General features: G+C 55.3%; 5 protein-coding genes across 5 annotated transcripts; 1 reads left to right on the top strand and 4 right to left on the bottom strand.

Annotated features, from left to right (window-relative positions):
• Positions 1-149: 149 nt before the first annotated feature.
• B0H18DRAFT_994196 (uncharacterized protein) lies at positions 150-2,483 on the top strand. The gene is made up of 12 exons (XM_048045236.1): positions 150-270; positions 354-556; positions 614-782; positions 905-978; positions 1,035-1,147; positions 1,209-1,318; positions 1,482-1,613; positions 1,744-1,795; positions 1,845-1,879; positions 1,934-2,078; positions 2,190-2,211; positions 2,270-2,483. The coding sequence occupies exons 2-10, from the start codon at positions 457-459 to the stop codon at positions 2,076-2,078; spliced, it is 930 nt and encodes a 309-aa protein (XP_047895956.1). The 5' UTR covers positions 150-270; positions 354-456; the 3' UTR covers positions 2,190-2,211; positions 2,270-2,483.
• On the bottom strand, positions 2,350-4,153 carry B0H18DRAFT_146409 (CNH domain-containing protein). Its single transcript, XM_048036857.1, has 7 exons — positions 4,034-4,153; positions 3,837-3,965; positions 3,632-3,781; positions 3,307-3,575; positions 3,034-3,253; positions 2,896-2,979; positions 2,350-2,843 (listed from the first exon to the last, which is right to left on the bottom strand). Exons 1-7 carry the CDS (start codon positions 4,116-4,118, stop codon positions 2,458-2,460), a joined length of 1,323 nt encoding a protein of 440 aa, XP_047895957.1. The 5' UTR covers positions 4,119-4,153; the 3' UTR covers positions 2,350-2,457.
• A 777-nt stretch (positions 4,154-4,930) lies between these two features.
• On the bottom strand, positions 4,931-6,151 carry B0H18DRAFT_146439 (uncharacterized protein). The gene is made up of 2 exons (XM_048036858.1): positions 5,475-6,151; positions 4,931-5,422 (listed from the first exon to the last, which is right to left on the bottom strand). The coding sequence occupies exons 1-2, from the start codon at positions 5,989-5,991 to the stop codon at positions 5,019-5,021; spliced, it is 921 nt and encodes a 306-aa protein (XP_047895958.1). The 5' UTR covers positions 5,992-6,151; the 3' UTR covers positions 4,931-5,018.
• A 2,935-nt stretch (positions 6,152-9,086) lies between these two features.
• Positions 9,087-11,882, bottom strand: B0H18DRAFT_994227 (carnitine acetyl transferase). Its single transcript, XM_048045237.1, is given in 8 exon segments — positions 9,087-9,507; positions 9,567-9,749; positions 9,818-10,627; positions 10,665-10,667; positions 10,681-10,763; positions 10,815-11,145; positions 11,199-11,223; positions 11,277-11,882. 8 exon segments carry the CDS (start codon positions 11,712-11,714, stop codon positions 9,368-9,370), a joined length of 2,013 nt encoding a protein of 670 aa, XP_047895959.1. The 5' UTR covers positions 11,715-11,882; the 3' UTR covers positions 9,087-9,367.
• A 39-nt stretch (positions 11,883-11,921) lies between these two features.
• B0H18DRAFT_1146230 (CNH-domain-containing protein) lies at positions 11,922-16,113 on the bottom strand (the record flags this gene model as incomplete). The annotated part of the gene is made up of 11 exons (XM_048035692.1): positions 11,922-12,697; positions 12,750-12,833; positions 12,887-13,106; positions 13,169-13,428; positions 13,485-13,634; positions 13,689-14,031; positions 14,086-14,241; positions 14,297-14,566; positions 14,625-14,918; positions 14,981-15,124; positions 15,178-16,113. 11 exons carry the CDS (start codon positions 16,111-16,113, stop codon positions 12,318-12,320), a joined length of 3,237 nt encoding a protein of 1,078 aa, XP_047895960.1. The 3' UTR covers positions 11,922-12,317.
• Positions 16,114-17,882: the final 1,769 nt, after the last annotated feature.

Genomic DNA, 17,882 nt, shown 5'->3' on the forward strand with positions numbered 1-17,882 from the left:
GCGGGCCTTGCAACGAATTCATGAACAACGGCGAGGATCGGATGTGAGTTGCCAAAAGCAGCTCCCACTCGAACCGCGTCGCGGACGCGTTAGTCACGTGCATCGTGCCTCAACCGCGATGTCCGGGGCCGAGCGTTTCGTGGCATGCGGTGAGCGCTGTGGAGGAGGAGGAGGAAAGTATTCCATTGAGTCACGACATCTGGATGCCTTGGCGTTCTCGATGTGCGGCAGCGCTCAGAGTCACTAGGTGCATGATGGAAGAAGTCTGTGGTTCACACTACTGTAATCATGTTGATCACCGTGCATTGCCGCCGCAGAGTCGCGCAGGGAGGACTACTTATAACAGACCATAGACCTCAAGTCCATGCATTCGTGCCATGCAGTACTGAGCTTGACTTTGCTCCAGTTCGTTGCCTGCTTCTACGGTTCTGCAGGACTTCAAGTTCGTCCCCCGAGATGTCCTCCACCAACGTGACGTCGACCATGGCGCCGAGTCAGCTTGCATACAGCTTGTTAGACTTGGAGACATCCAGACGCTGCGCTGTCGCAATCTCAGGTGGGAGCACTACCCTTTAACATGCTTATGCGCACTGACCGGCTGCAAATGGACTAGCTCTGGCCATGTATGATTTGATTTTGTGTTTACCAGATGAAATGCGCTTGTTGTGGCAATGGTGGCCGTTTCCTAGAATGACGCTGTCTACGACAATGTACCTCCTGTGCCGGATGGCTACATTTGCCTGGTGCATCATTGTTTGGGTGCCAGCAAGAAGTTATCTCGTGTGTCTTTTGCATTTAGTCGGCTTATCTGAAGCTCATGAAGTCCGATACGATGGCATGATAGTTGTATGTTACAGTGGCACCATTCACCACGTCTCAATGACTCACAATTTCGTCTTCTTAGCGCAGCGGATTTACGCACAACGGAGCGCGTTTTCACGAACATAGTGAATTTCTTCCAATATATATTACCCATAGGTTAGTTCTTCCACGTTGATACGGTCCTGAATCGACTCTGAAAGCAACGTGAGTAGCTTTTGGGTGCATGCGCATATATGCAGTCACCGCCCACTGGCACTCTAGGCACCGGAAAAGCATCAGTGTCGCAGCTTCAAGTGTCGGACTGGTGCCCGTGTTGTTAAACATAGTAATATCTCTCAACTCGTCCTTGCTGCGGGGACACGCACTGACTAACTCATCGCGGTCAGATCGGTTATGCTCGCGAATCGACTATTCTCACCACGCAGCCTCGGCTGCCTAACGGTACCGAACTCTTCTACGAGACGAAAATGTCACTTTCTTCAGAGGTAGCATTTTCGTGAGTAACGACCGGTTCATTGTATACACTGACCAATGCCAGTACTCAATGAATTTACGACTCACTGACAGGAGTATGTCTTTCCCATTGGCGGATCCTTCAAGTTGCTCCGTGCATCACTAATGTCGCGTACATAAGTGGTCATAGCATCGCGAGCCTGCAGCATAGGTTTTGATCTCCTAGTCATCCTCATCCTATGGATACAGTGTCGTGCACATTTGCGACTTGTGCATCAGGCGAACATTGGCACGTCCATTGTTTCCTTGTTGGTAGAAGAAAGTCAGTCTCTGACTTAGTCATGCACGTATCACTACACTGAAATATGTCTGTCCAGGTGTTCAGCTTTTCATGTGTGCTTTTGACATCCTCTCATTATCACCACCTCACTGACAATTTCCGACATGTCTATCGCGTCGATGAACGAGCAGACTCTCGCTTGCGTTGAACGTTTTGGATGTGATTTTATGGCGCCTCTATGTACGTCATCTGTACCGATGGTCTTTGTTCCTACCTGACAGTCTTCCAGAACTATGAGTGGATAATTGACAATGTGTTACTGCCGTTCGTACAACTCTCACCTGCATCGCTCTCGCTCTTACATTGTGACGCACGCAGGCTGACATCGATATTGATCGCTCGATGCCTTCTGCACCTCAAGGAAGCGGACTCGGCTTTGGCATGGTCGTCAATCGGCGAACAACGATCCCTTGAATTCGCACACCCAGACAGGGAAGCGAGCCATGCGCCGCACAATCGGTGACCAGCTGTGCTGAAGCGGGCGAAGACGAACCGAACACCCGCTCGGTCGAAGGTGCGTCAATGCACAAGGGAATCAACGTCATCATCTCTGAGCGTAGTCTCTCCCCGCTAGACTCTAACGAGAGAGAGATTATGTCTGTATGATGCCGCTTGGCTTGCGTCATGCGACTTCGTAGACTTACTTACACGTAGAGTGGTTGTGAAGAAGTCGGCAATGGGCCTTGAAGCTTCTCCGAGTCAGCCGGTCGATCCAGACAAAACCGAGAAATCCACGGCGGATACCAGAACAGACCGATGTATATCACCGTAAAGAGACCAAGAATTCCCATGCTATGGTATCATAACGCTACACGCTTTTACGGCGGTAAGTCACGATGTTACTAGGAGCCCGTACAACCCGGTTTGTCATCTGTGCCTGTAAGCTCATCACTCGGTCGTCCGAAACCATGAGTATCTCGTCGCGACCTGCAGTGGATTGCGGTTGTGACTGGTGGGGTTGGAACATGTCGGCTGTAGTGACGGAGCACCATAGTCATTGAGGGATTGCCGGCTCCCATATGTGTTCTGGTTGACAGCATATTGGTTGTTCCCGTAGCCCTGTGGTATTGTTGTGGCTGCGAAGCGGAGTGGGTCGTCGAAGAAGGAGTGTCGGCGAAGAGGAGACGTAAGTTGTTGCCCTGGACGATCTGCGACATCACACCGGTCTCGACATGTCGGATCTCGACGAAAGTCGGCTCAAACGCAAGAACGTATGGGTAATGAAGAGCTGCCAAATATTAGTACACCAAGCGGGGGTCACCAGCGGCACGACTACTCACCGAACCCTGTCGGACAGCCTTTCCAGTGGACCATGAAGTCTTTACGTGACCTCCAGCCAGTTCTGTTCACGTAGAATGCGAATTCTGATAGCTTATTGTTAACCATCTGACGTGAATTGCTGGCGCAGTGTCGCATACCATTGTAGCACAGTAGGAACTCGCTGTCCATGCGGTAGATCGCTAACAGATGCAGACCTTTCCGCTTGCGCACAAAGTCCAGCGACTGATCAGAAGGGTCAAGCAGGCCCTGCGTATCTAGCGTCTCGAGATCGACGACCTCTAGGCCATTTGCGCAGCCTACACAGAGCTTCGTCTTCAAGAAGTGGACTGAGCTCGACTGCACAGGAATGTAGAACTCCTACATAGCAATACGTGAGAAGCTTGAAAGCCGACGATGATGAGAATACATACCTTGAATACGCGCAGCATATCGTTGCCACCCTGAAACAGCTTCTTGAACGTACGCTTACTCGGGCCGCAGATGTTCTGGTCGATGGGCTCCAGGATCTTGATGGTGCTGGACAGCGGGCCCGCCTTGACCGCACAGACGAGTGTCTTGCCCAAGCAGACACCTGCCCTGAAGAACGAGACGTGCGACGCTATCCGCTTGCCACACTTCAAGCCAGCGAGGGGGTCCTTCGGGTCGAGGGCGTCGAGTGGGAAGGCGGTGACTTGGCGCTCTGAATACCACATTGTCAGACGGGGGTCCATGGGTCAATCAGTTGTGAGTGCGTACCGGACAGGACGACCAGGAGCTGGTAGTCCTCGAGAACATCTACCTGCGAGACGTCTTTCAGGGCAAGAAAATGCAGAGGCTCTCTCCGCGCCCAGAGGTCGGAGATGTAGACACCATCGTCCGTGCCATAGACAACTCGCTTGCCATTGCCTGTTCGCGTGTCTCATCAGCAGAAGTCCGCCAACTATCAAGACGAATCACTGACTGAAGGGGGCAGCACAGTTCACCCGCTTGGGGCCCACGAAGAATCCCTCGCTGAGCGTCACGGTCTCGAAGACCATACTCCGCTCGTGCAAGAGGTTCTGCTGCTGCTGTACAGTAGCCCTTGATGTATCTGTGAGAATAGTAGTAGGATTGCAACTGGTCAGTGTGCACAAGCATATTGGAGGGTAGTGCTCCCACCTGAGATTGTAGAGCATTGTGTGGATGTCTGTGACAAGCTGCATCGACTCGGATTCGACGCTATGATTTCGTTCATGGAAGGCATCTCTGGGGACGAACTTGAAATACTGAGCGTAGAAGCAAGCAACGAAATACAGCAAAGTCGAAACTTACTGTGGCACGCGAGTGAAGTCTGAGGCCTGTTATGTATAAGCATTCCTCCCTGCGTGACTCTGCGGTGGCAATGCACGGCTATCATCATGAATCATGTACACTGGCGGTGTACTGCAGCGCTCAGGCAGCGTTGCAGATTCAGACGCGCGCCCGGGCGGCGAGAACCTCGAATGATAAATTCAGAAAATCACGAAGTGCGGAGAAGTCTAGGCGCGATGCACGCACCGTAGCCACTGTAGAACATTGTATACTCCCTGTCACGAGTTCGCGGTGTATGCGGTATGTATGTCGAGGGCAAGTCGAGGGTAATTCTGATGAGTGTTGTGCGATGGTCGGAGGGGCGGGCAACAACGGGCGCTGATACCCACGAGCCCAAGGAAACTCGAGGCCGCGTCGCACAATTGCGACTGTGCGAGTACACCGCCATGAGCATTGTACATGAATGATATGATGATCACCGTGCATTGCCACAGTAGAGTCGCGCAGAGAGGACTGCTTATGACAGGCCTCAGACCTATACATTCCAGCGCCATCATAAATACCGTGACGACGTTGCTCCAGTCCAAGGATGTCTTCAAGTTCCACGAACGTGATCATGGCGTCGAGTCAATACAGCTTGTTACAGTCACATCAACACGTTGCTATATCGCAATCCCAGGTGGGAGCACACTGACCGGCTGCGATCGTACTAGCTGTGACCATGTATGATTTCACTTTGTGTTTACCCAATGCAATGCGCTTGTTGTGGGAATACTAGCCAGCTCAGCGGTACAGACAGCTATTACTTGGAGCATACACACGAGCGGAACCTCGAGCGAAATGCCGAGAAACACTAAAAGCAATCAATGAGACGGGTCACTTCCACCGCAACGTTGGGGCAAGTGCGCAGCATAGGCAAGCGATGCAATACGGCGTCCGTCACCTCCTTGCCCAAGAGCATATGACCATCGCACGACATCTCGAACGTCACACGCAATCCCAGTGGGCGTGCACGGGCCAGTCGGGCCAGTCGCGTGTCGATCTCCGACCATGGCAATGGGTCAATGTCGGACGAGAATAACCGGAGGTCAAAGATGACGGAACGGAGGCGCGCGGGCTCGACGCGGGTGAGCAGTGCGGGCACCCATGTGAACTCACTGCTGCTCATGCGCCACGGAGGAGGTAGATTTAAGCGACCGATGTAGAGGCTCGTGAGTGCGGCGTCGCGCAATGGCTCGAGGGCTGCCGGAATAAGTGCTAGGGCATACTAATCAGATGTTATATAGTACACACACAACACGGAACCTACCACGAACATTTGCTGGCATACCTTGGAATGACACTCGAAGATGCTCCAGAGTAGTCGCCGTCGCGCGCAAGAGGGCCGCTGCATACGGGACTGCATACGCTCTCACGTACGTCCATTCTAACGAGAGCTTGCGCACGGAGAGTTGGAACGGTTGCTGCAATAGACATGCGGCAATCAACAAGCAGTCCGGCGAACGATGCAGATGTAGCGCATCGAGTCGGATGGCGTCTTCCTCGCATAAGTGGACCTCCGAATCTTGCAACTCCTCCTCATCCGATGGATCCATCATACCCCCGCCCGTAGGCTCCGAATGGTGCCGATGACAGATACACTCGCCAGACAGGAGAACCCACGAAGTAGGCGCAGATGGTGCCGAGGGTCCGAGTCGAGGCTCACCTCCTCGAAGTACAAGGTCGTCATCTTTGGGAAGAACGCGATGAGATCCTCCACCACGCGGTCGCTGACGTCCTGCGGATCCCAGCTGACGAGGTGCAGTGTGCGAACATTGTGAAAGCATGCCAGCGAGTGCGGGAGCTTCTCATCGAGCCAACCCACTGCGTGGGACATGTGCCACTTTGACTTCGAGAACGTGATGCATTTCACGTACTGCGAAAACGCCAATAGGTGCGGAGACGGCGATGGGTTCTCCAAGACGCGCTCGAGACGGTGAAAGTCCTCTTCGCGGCGGAACGCGGCTGAGTGGAATAGGTGCACGCGCGCTGAGGGCAGCCAGGCATGGCACGCGAGACTGCATGCCTGAAGATTCCACCGGCCGTCCTAGAGATGGCCAAGAGATGGCCTATGATCATGTCATAGAGCTCCCGTGGAAATCGTGGTGATGCATGGCCGACTACTACTCGGCTCATGTCACGCACTTATGCGAGTCGTAGTCTGTCTACCGTGGAAGTTGTGAGCAATGCACTGGGTGGCACTCGCCTCAGACACATGGAAGAGTAACTTACGGAAAACAGTCTAGTACACTGGCAGCAAACGTTCCCGACGGATGTCGTCCGACCTGCAGACGGCGACTGTGCCTCTTTGGAGGTTCAAGGGCAGTGACTAGTTTCCCGTATTGCTCTAGTAGGCAGACGACCAAACGATTGACGGGGGGAGGACGGCCGTGTCACTGTCAGGGTCGAACGGCGGCGCCGGATTCGAGAGTCTGTACCTACAGTTCCAGATAACAGTCACTAACTAACAAATGCTTCAATAGTTCAAACTCAGAAGACCCCATATACTTACTGAGGCTAAGTACAAAACTCTGTACAGTGTACTAACTTGACAGTGTATCCGGCTGATTACTCGTATACTAAAGCAGATCCGGTGAATTCGTTTGCACCTGTTTGGACCAGCGCTTCTGTCTACGTCTGTGGCTGAGTAAAACTCGATGTGGCCGATGCGCCGTTATGCCTCGCGCCATTTGCATTAGCCGTTACCAAGCTGCAGTAATCTATGTCTTTTTTCTGTGTTTTATGCAGACCATCGCTACCAATTGACTGTAAGTCTGCGGAAGCGCGACGCATCCCGACTGCCTTCCCGAATACAGCAACTGGCTATTGCCTCATTGAGCTGCTTTGTAACACTACCGCCCTCCGACTCGGATCCAATCAAGTCGCTGTCCCCGCCCGCTCAGCGCATGGCTACATGCAGTGTTGCACGACGCCCTTCCCCTCTCTGCGTCTGTACCTCCTGTGTCATGCATTCTGTGCCTCTACCCCTGTCTTTGTGTTTGTCTCCCAAAATGGTAAGGCTGCCTGTTGTCTTTGTGTCGATCAGATCTAACGTGTTATTGTTATGCGTTCCACTGTATTTCTGCCCGCTGCCTGCCCGCCGTTTTTGACGTGCTGTCCCGCAACTCCCGCGATGACCAACCTTCTTCTCTTCGGCTTTGTATCCCTCATCGACGGCCGTCGTTCATCACTTGAAGCGCTAACCGCCAACGCGGTACTTCGACGTTCCACAACTACTATGCCACCTTGATCGAATGCTCGAACGGCAGCGACATTCCGGCTGAGCTGCGCGTGTACAGCCCTCCAAACGACACTGTCTTAGCTGACAATACTATTGCTTACGTCATCGCGTGTGCCTACTGTCCTTCTGCCGGCATGGCTTTGCTTGATGCTATCCAGCTCACACCTTTCTACGGCGATCCATCTCTCGGGGACGAATATGATCAGAGTGTTCTGTCCTTCCCGCCCACCATCATTGGCATCGGAACGGTTGCGTCCGCGTATGATGTGCTTGCAGACGGCCAATCAAAGTCATTCCCTGTTATCGCCCATGAGCGCGTGCGCGACGAAAGTAAAACATCTACTATTCAGTAAGTGTAATTACAACACTGTCTTCGCGCTTTCATTAAATCTCCCACTTATTAGGTGCATATACGACGCTTCGCCGCGATGGGCTACCGTTCCTGCTCCTGCCCCCAATTCTACCATATCTTTCCACGGCCGATGCTCGCGCGTGAGTTCAGATGGTGTGTTGGGTGTCGACCTTGAGCTCATTTCTATCAACTTCAGCCCCTCTCCTGTCGCTGTCGGAGGTGGAACTCTACCCGGAGGCAGTCGATCATCGACTGCTAACACTCCTTGAGCTCGCCCACATGGTTGATGCTATCGGTGACGGTGAAGGTCCAGAAGTCTCTCTGCACCTCCTGCAACATGTATCCGACGACCAGCAGCTGATTGACTTCGTCTTCCCGACACATGTACTCGCCAATCCCATCGCCTGTCTAAAACATTCGATGCTTGCTCCCACCAATAGGCAGATCGACCAGTACAACAGCATTGTTCTCAGGCTCAACCACATTGACGAGACAAGCAGGACATACCTTGCGGCCGACTCTCTGAAGGAGGCAGACGACGCCGGCATCGACTCCCCCGACAGCATATCTGACTACGTCGCCCGCCAGAATCCCGCAGGTTTTCCTCCCCACTCGTTGACCGTGAAGGTTAACGCCGTCTAACGCTTGCTGCGCAATTTCTCCCTTGACCGTGGTTTGGTCAAGAACATTTGCGTTGTTGTCATTGCGGTCGGCCCCCGTCTCGTCACAGTCCGCATTCTACGGGGTATTGCAGGTGTCAGTGTCATCGATGAAGAAGACGTCCTCATACCTCAGATCACATTCTCTACCACCCTTTCCTCGGGCCATACACTCCTCCGTCGTCAGTTTCCTCTTGCGCTGCCGCCGGCATATGCAATGACATTCAACAGCTACTTACCAAGGGCTAACTCTTGACGCAGTGGGAGTAGACCTTATGAGACACGTGTTTTCACATGGACAGCTGTACACCGCCCTTTCGCGCATATGTCACCGTGATCACGCAAGAGTTTTGCTCAAACACGACGAATCCACTACTATCAATGTCACCTATGACGAACTTCTACTATGATGGTTTATGACTTTAATTACATTGATGTTCACTCAACCGCCGGAGCGTAGCGATGGCGTCCCTTGTTACAGTAATCGACCTAGGCCTACGGTCTTGAACGAAGGCCTCGCATTGCCAATTCTATACCAATCAAGGGCCGGAGAATACGTGCAGCTGGTCGGTCTATGAGTAGTATGACATTTTGTTGTCCACCGTGGCAGAGATCGCTCAGTTATAGACTGGCACGAAAGGTTCAAACGGTTCATATCATTAGTACCCAGACTCGGAGGTCCGACATAACGTACGACTCATAACGGAACGGAGACGACGGACTACTGAACGGGGCTTAAGCTGGTACATATCCCAGATCTGACAAACGAATCTCGTTGAAGCATATATCGAGTCTGACATCGCCAGAGACAATGTATGATACCAAACACCACCTGCAATACATTGAAATCATGCCCCGGCTAGTTAATCGACGAATGTCTTGATATCGAGATAGAGATGACAGCGGTCCTCTCAAAACCTAGCCTTGAGTTGCGAAGAGCCAGCGAGTGCGGCGTGGAGATCATACACGTTCTTCGCCGCGCGCTCGATCTCAGCGCAGAACTCTGCGTTCGGCATGTCCGTCAGCGAAGTTATGGTGTACTGCAGGTAATCTGCGGAGCGACCGTGAGCGACATGCTACACGTGCGCAAAGACGATGGACGACGCTCACCATCGAAGCCGGTCATGTACGGCACGCCGAACCCATTCGGGACGACCTCGCCCCAGCCGTACGGCCCGAAGTGCTTGGAGAACACCGCGGACGTGCTGAGCACCCAGGTGCTCGACCGCTGCACGACCGGGTCCGAGAACAGCTCGGGCATATGCTCGCCCTCCCTCACGGACTTGCGCAGGCCTACAACAATCACAACGTCAGCTACCAACGGACTACGCGTTGCCCAGCTCGACCTCGACATTACGCACCGAGCAGATGCCTGTCGATTCCAAGCCCATTGCCCGCCCGCTTCGCCCTCGCCACATGCGTCTCTACCGCCCTCTTGAACAGCGTCCCCCTCTCCTCAGTGCCCACCGCCGGGTCATCCATACTCTTGACCCACGCGTCCGCGTCCGCGCTCACCACACGGATCGCCTCCGTCCGGCCCTTGAAGAATCGCCTCGTCGACGCCGCCTCGTACGTCCCGCCCTCGCGGCGCTCGCCCCGCGCGCGGAGGAGCCGTGCGTACGCGAGCTGGATGAGCAGCTGCGCCCACGAGTCGGGCGACACTCGGAACGCCTTGATCGCGGCCTTGCCGTACGGCGTGCGCACGATGTTGAGTGCTTGGCTCGACGCGAGCGCGTGTGCCGCGCGGGCGGCCTCAACGACCGCCGCGTCTGTCTCTGCGGAGACGTGCCAATCTAGGGGGGTTGGCGGCGGCGGGGACGATGGAGTCGTTGATGGGGAGGAGGCGGCAAAATCGGGTGAGGCGATGGTGTCGAGGACGACGTCGCAGAGGTAGACGGTGGGCGTGCCATCCATGACGGAGTGCTCCCCGACGAAGCCTGCGACGCCGTCGTCCGTGACGACGAACTGGCACGGCTTGTCCATCCACCGGTTGCGTAGGCCCATCTGGGAGGGCTCTGGCGTGGGCGGGAGCGCGCCGTGCCAGAGCAGTCGGCTATGCGCGACCAAGTCGGGCGCGTGCTCTTTATCGAGGCAGAGGACGAAGGCGGCGGAGTGGATCGTGCGTAGGATTGCTTCGTTGTGAGGGTCCGCTGCGAGTGTGTCGTAGTCCTGGTATCGTCAGCCTGGCTGTGTCTCGTTAGACGCAGTTCGACACGTACCTTTGTCCAAACATCCCGGTTGGACGCCGTGAGGAGACCTATCGCAGGATGTTCTTCATGAGTGTTCTCATATATGTGCTGTATCTGGCTGGAGCCTCCGACTCAATGGACCTTCCAAGACAATGTAGACTGAACATACCTCTGCAGCTCATCGACACTTAGAAGCCGACCATTCTGCCATGGATCGAGTTTCCATACGCGACCACGACGAAGTACTACGACGTGCCCCGAGTCTCCGTTGTCACCTTCACGCGCATGTGTGACACTCCAGTCAGCCGGTTTCCCGGGCACACGGCAGCAGTCGAACATCCATCGATATGTATCTACACAGATGGGCCCTTCCTTGGTAGCCTCTGGTGGCAGCGTGCCAAGTTTGTATCGCTGTCTGAAGAGCATCGCTGCCCGGACGATCGACGCTGCGCGATGCAGCGCTGTCTGCGGAAGGTGCGCCGGATGCGCGTCGAAACCATCTACGATGACGAAGTCAGGCAGAATATACCATCCACGGCAAAAGGACACGTACAGTAGTAAGATACATTGATGCAGACCTGTATAAGTCGTCGATGAGTAGAACCACTAACTATCCAAGCAAAGAACATACTGAATCCCGATAAGTTAGATACCCGCCATCGTCCCACCATTCCTCCAGCCAGTGCTCTGCTTTCGCCTGCCGCTCAGCCAGACGCCTCTGCAGCTCTTCCGCGGGGCCCTTGGCAAATTCGTCCACCTTGCCAATGGCGGTCGCGTACTCTGCATCGTCCCATGCGATGGGTCGCAGGGTCTCCTTCAGGGTATCGAGAGTGTCCTTCAGCGGAGGCACTGGCAGTTGCGGAAGCTTGGCTTGTGCCGCAAACGTAGTACCAGGGAGTGGTGCCGGGGCAAGAGCCTTCCAGTTGCTGGGGCGCTGTCGCGTATTCACCGTCGACATCCTGCGCGCGATGCGTACGTTGGCCGCGACTCGCGACGCTTTACTATGCGGAGGGTAAGTGAGAGCACGGGCTGCGGTGGCTAGATCGGCATAGCGTGCTCGGGAGGACATGCCCTAGAGTGCGTCGATGGTCTGAGGCTAGAAGAATGCGGGGATCTTATACCCCGCATTGTGCACGATCGCTTCGAAGCAGGCACCCACCCATGTGAATTCGCCTGCAAGACGCGGTCAGCTGATTCGCGTCGCGCCGCACATACGAGTGCCCGGTCATCGATCCCACCCGAGCGCGCAGGCAAAGGGTCAGTCCGACTCAGAACACTGTCGCGGAGAGAAGTACGCGTCGGACAGAGTACAAGGCCAAACTGAACTCGTACAGATCTCCTCCTCTGAGGACGACAAGGCACAACATCGTGCTCATACAGGTTCTATCATGGCATGACTAATCGTTAGCTACGCTTATCGTAACAATGGCTACAAATGCAAGTAGGATATATATATGCTGTGCAAGGAAGCGAACAGATGTGTATAAGACAACAATGACACAACTTTTCAGACACGGCGCGGCCGCCAGTAACAGCGGCCGCCATCAGAGCAGAATGAGGGACGAACGAAGGGTGCGAAGGCGGCCGAAGCATCGGGAGGCGCAGCACAGCGCGCCCTCCTCGACGCCCGCGCGCAGCATGATGAGGGACGCCGGACGAGCACATGCAAAGGCTATGACATCGCGTTCGGCGACGCCATCTGTAACCTCATCACTCGGTCGTCCGAAACCATGAGTATCTCGTCGCGCCCTGCAGTGGATTGCGGCCGTGACTGATAGGGGTTAGAATACGCCGGCTGTGGTGACGGAGCACCATAGCCGTTGAGGGATTGCCGGCTTCCATACGCGTTCTGGTTGACAGCATATTGGTTGTACCCGTAACCCTGTTGGTATTGTTGTGGCTGCGAGGCGGAATGTGTCGTCGAGGGAGGAGTGTCGGCGAAGAGGAGACGTAGGTTGTTGCCTTGGATGATCTGCGACATCGCACCGGTCTCGACATGTCGGATCTCGACGAAAGTCGGCTCAAACGCGAGAACGTATGGGTAATGAAGAGCTATCATATGTCAGTTTACCAATAGCGGGTCACCAGCGTCACGACTACTCACCGAACCCTGTCGGATAACCCTCCCAGTAGACCATGAAGTCTTTACGTGACCTCCAGCCAGTCCTGTTCACGTAGAATGCGAATTCTGACATATCTTTGTTAACCATCTGGATTGAAATGTCAAAAGGTAGGGCATACCGTCGTAGCACAGCAGGAACTCGCTGTCGATGCGGTAGATCGCCAATGGGCGCAGACCTTCCCGTCTGCGCACAAAGTCTAGCGACTGATCAGAAGGGTCAAGTAGGCCCTGCGTATCTAGCGTTTCGAGATCGACGATCTCGAAGCCGTTCGTACACCCTACACAGAGCTTCGTCTTCAGGAAGTGGATGGAGCTCGACTGCACAGGAATATAGAACTCCTACAGAATGTCTGGTGAGACGTAGCCCCCGACGACTACAAGAGAATACATGCCTTGAATACGCGCAGCGTATCGTTTCCACCCTGAAGCAGCTTCTTGAACGTAGGCTTACTCCGGCCGCGGACGTTCTGGTCGATGGGCTCCAGGGTCTTGATGGTGCTAGACAACGGGCTCGCCTTGACCACGCAGACGAGCGTCTTGCCCAAGCAGACACCTGCCTTGAAGAACGAGATGTGCGACGCTATCCGCTTGCCACGCTTCAAGCCAGCGAGGGGGTCCTTCGGGTCGAGGGCGTCGAGTGGGAAGGTGATGACTTGGCGCTCTGGGCACCACATTGTCAGAGCTTCGTTCACGAGTCAAACAGTTGTGAGCGCGTACCGGACAGGACGACCAGGAGCTGGTAGTCCTCAAGAACATCCACCTGCGAGACGTCCTTCAGGGCAAGAAAACGCAGTGGCTCTCTTCGTTCCCAGAGGTTGGAGATGTAAACACCATCATCCGTGCCATACACAGCTCGCTTGCCATTGTCTACCACCCGTCTCATCAGCAGAAGTCCGTGAACTATCAAGACGCATCACTGACTGAAGGGGGCAGCACAGTTTACCCGGTTGGGGCCCAAGAAGAATCCCTCGCTGAGCGTCACCGTCTCGAAGACCATACTCCGCTCGTGCATGAGGTCCTGCTGCTTCTGTATGTTCTCGACCCACTTCCGCTGGCTGACATACGTGCTGGCCCACAGCGTCATCTGGTAATACTTCCGACCCAGGTGCACGAAGGTAATGGAGAAGCCGCCCTTGTTATCCTTCACGGCTACAGCGGGAGCATGGGGCGAATTCTTCATGAGCTTCTGCTTCTCCCTGTCTTTCGGCTTCCCAGTCGGGAAGTCGTCTGGGGCAGATACAAGCAATAGCTCGAGGGGGATGGGCTGACAATGTGATGTCAATGACCGGACATATACGGAGAGTACGGATATACATACCCGGCGATACACTTTGTACTGCTCGCCCTTGCTCTTGGCCTTCACCATGAGCAGAGCATGGTCGAAGAGGAAAACCGAAAGCTCGGAACTATCCCCTTGCTTCTTGAGCGCACCCTTGTAGATGAGCTCGCGTCCCTCCTCTTTGAGCCGAAGGTCCTATCAAACCAAAGGCATCAGCCCTCTGACGCAGAACAGCCAGATCGACACGCACAACTTCCTCTCCAGGGCGGAAGATCAGCTGCTGGTCGAGCTGCAAGAGGTTGAAGCGGTTCTCCGCCTTGCCCGTCTCGTGATTGACGGCCTTCAAGAACTCGCGGACAATCTCGACGGCTTTGGGCAAGGCGGCCTTATCGGGGCTGTCATCCGGTGTTTGCTTGAGGACTGCCTCCAGAAGCAGAGGGTAACGGGCAAGTCGAGTAGTCGGCTTCGTAAGGTAGCCGTTCAGCTCGAGCTTACGCGACTCTGGTCGACGTTCCACTTCCTGGAATGATAGCGCAGCCATGAGCGCATGATCATCACTGGAAAGACACGACACTCACCTCTACGAACTGAGCGAACGCTGGGTTCGAGCTCTTCTCCTTCTCAAATTCGTACTTGCCATAGAGCTGGTGAGCGCCATACGATACGAAGGGGCTGAAGTGAGGCACCGCCTCCAGGAGCACGTCGCCTATTTGCTCGACCACTGCATACGACTTCTGACGCTTGTTGAGAGCGTCTCGTAATCGCGTGTTGACAGCGATGATGTCGTTGATGTTCCAGAAAACCTGCTCCAAGAAGTCGGACCGTCGAGGCTCAGGGATGATATCGGATTCCTTGAGAGGCTTCATCCAGAGCTAAGCGTATCCAATCGTTAGTTATGACAAGACGGTGTCGGTACAGCCGCAAGAGTACTCACGTCGCGCAGATATTCCATGTCCCGCACGAAGTCACGCTCAGTGTAGATGACCTCGTTGATAGCCTCTTGGCGTTTCTTCTCGGCATCCGAGACGCTGTTAACCACCTCCTGCGGTACGGAGTGGATCCACAACGTGCCGGGCTCCTGTGGACACATCTCAGTAGGCCAGATACATAGAGCAGAACATGGGCACATACAACAAGGTCGCCCAAACTCTCTCGGCTGATCTGCTTCTTGAGCCCCGGCTGTGGCTTCATGTTCAGACGAGCCTGCTGCTCCAGTCGTCTTGGACAAGCGATCGAGTAGCAGAGTTGATCACGAGAACATGTTGGAGAGTAACAATCGGTGAGGAGGGTGAACACCCCAGACGGCAAAGGCGCATCGTCAGACGAGACTGAGCCTCTACGTGGCCGCGATGCAGGCGACGTTACAGAATCTGGCGGGGAAGGTGAGCTGGGCCGCGAACCGTCCTTGAAAGCCTTCTCGGCATCAGACTCGGCGGTAGGGGACGGGCTTTCCTTCGAAGCTGACGTGTCCGCACCGTCGTTTATGAGCGGCCGGCCAGGAGCTTTCGTGATTCCCTCACCGTCTTCTTCGACGTTCACCAGTTCTCCACTCACAAACGGGCTAGGTAGTTTCGTCCTAAACTGATACAGGTCGTGTGCGGAGTCACGCAGGCGGTGATCGTACGTAACCGCGTGGAAGAACTTCTGTGCATCCAGGGCACGGCCGAGGAGGAGGGCAAGATTTCGATCGGTGGTCTTGATGATATACGCGATCTTGTCGACTGCCTCGCGGCCATCGAACGCGTCCTTGTATGTGAGACCATCCTTCACACGATCCTGCAGCACAATCCTGGCCTTGAATGCCTCCGCAATGCGCGATAGCAGCGCCGGATATACAATGGGCGTGCGCGAACGAGGCGGCTTCGCTGCAGGCGAGTCACGCCCACCCGTAGCTGGTGGTACTGGCGGACGCGGAATCCGGCCCGATTCGATCATCGCACGAAACTGAGGGGTCATCGTCGCGGACATGGACCGTGAGCGATCTTGACCAATATGATCCTTGCGGAAAGCTGGGCCGGGAAGTGTCCGAGACGACTCGGACGAACGGCGCCCGTTGGTGCTGGACATGTCGACCATGGTAGATGAAGCCGGCGAGCCAATCTTCGGCCCAGAGGGAACAGCAGTATCCAGCTGTAGAGGATAGGGTCGTGATGAAGACGCGGTCGGGAAGGCAGAAAGTTCGGGACTCGTGTATTGCGAAGAGGCGGCTGAGAGGCGTGAGCGGACACTGCTGGCCTGAGAGCGATGTCGGGACGGCGGGAGCTCACCATTACTGTCCTCCGTGCCTGGGTCGCTGGGGGTTGCCGCCTCCGTTACGAAGTCAATGCCCAGCCTCCCGTCGGTGTCGATATTGACGCCAAGGATAGGCACGTCGGGCAGCACAGGCTGGGGATGGCGAGAAGGAGACAGTTGGTGACTCGTGGGACCGTTCATATAGACCTGAGCCTGGTACGCCTGCGCAGGCGTGAGGCCCCCTCGTGTCAGTACCTCGAGACTGGCATCTAGAGGCTCTTCGGGAGGCGGCGCGATCACGCCGGGCGAGCTGGCAATAGACCTTGCCCGGCTAATGATAGACGGCGCGGCGAGCGAGTTCGTCTGCGAGTAGTTCGCAGGCGGATGCTGGTAGGGAGGATATCCCTGCGGAGGGGGGAGGTAGGACTGTCGGTACGTCGATGGCGGCGCCTGGGGCTGGAGGGGGTAGTTGACAGACTGGGCGCGCGATGAGCTCGAGGCTCTCCTGTCTACCTGGCCACCGTATTGCTGTGGGTAGTACGGATATTGGGGCCCGTTGGGGGGTGGACTCTGCTGGAGGAGGGGATATTGACCAGGATGGGAGTTGGGCTGGTGATGAACAACACTCGGACGGCCGAAGATGGACTCATATGCAGCATGGCGTTTATCGGGCTGTCGAGGGCCGAGTGGTCTATCCATCGCGGCCGACGGCAAGCAGGGCGTGGACGAGGTCGAGCAGAGCTTGCTCGTTGTACGAGACAACGGGAAGAAGGTGAACAAGCGCCCGCGCCAAATAGTCTAATCACTGTTGCAGGCCTTCGCCACGGCCAAACACCTTGAACCGCAACACACACGTTGACCATGCCAGTCTCAGTCATGCCGCCGGCCAAACATCCCAAATAATACTAGTCCAGCTTTCGTCTGATGAACCACGATGCGCTGAGCGAGTTGGCCGTCTGCATCCGCATCGCAAGGAGTCCAGGACACCGCAATCAGGTCTTTCAACGCGACTCGATGCTCAACGTTTCAACCTGAACAAATGGTCCTTTCGATGTGGGTATCCTACTGTATATGCATAAGATCGCAGTTCACTTGTCGAGGCCTATGACTGGTCCTCGAGGATTGCGCAGGGTTCTGCGTAACAGCGTCGTAAGTGCCCGAATCTTCTCGCTCAGGTACCGTGCGATGATAATCAGAGCCGTGAATACTTGAATAGCCAGGATGCTACGAAGGGGTGACATCATTTGCGGGGACGGACACGCCTGCTTGGGGCTGGCGGGCGAACCGTGTGGCCGGCTTGCACATCCCGGGCGCCGCAATCTGCAGTTGCAGCCTGCCGTTGTGGCAAGCTGGCTGCGACGCATGATCTCTTTGGCCACAAGCTTTCGCTGGGTCAAGAGAGAGGTCCACCCAGATATACTGGCAGCATCGCGACTGCGTACCCGGAACCGTCAGCTACATATGGGACACAACACCTTGTGCACGACCTCTTACCTTCCCAGCATCAAGAGGACCTGCTCGCTACTACTTATTGCCAGCGCCATGCTGCGCACAGACTAAAGGGTACGTGGGTAAGTCCTGGGTAAGTCAAAGAAGCCCAAAGA

Source organism: Fomitopsis serialis (assembly GCF_022376445.1).
Source record: "Fomitopsis serialis strain Sig1Antser10 chromosome Unknown B0H18scaffold_17, whole genome shotgun sequence".
Taxonomy (NCBI): Eukaryota; Fungi; Basidiomycota; class Agaricomycetes; order Polyporales; family Fomitopsidaceae; genus Fomitopsis; species Fomitopsis serialis.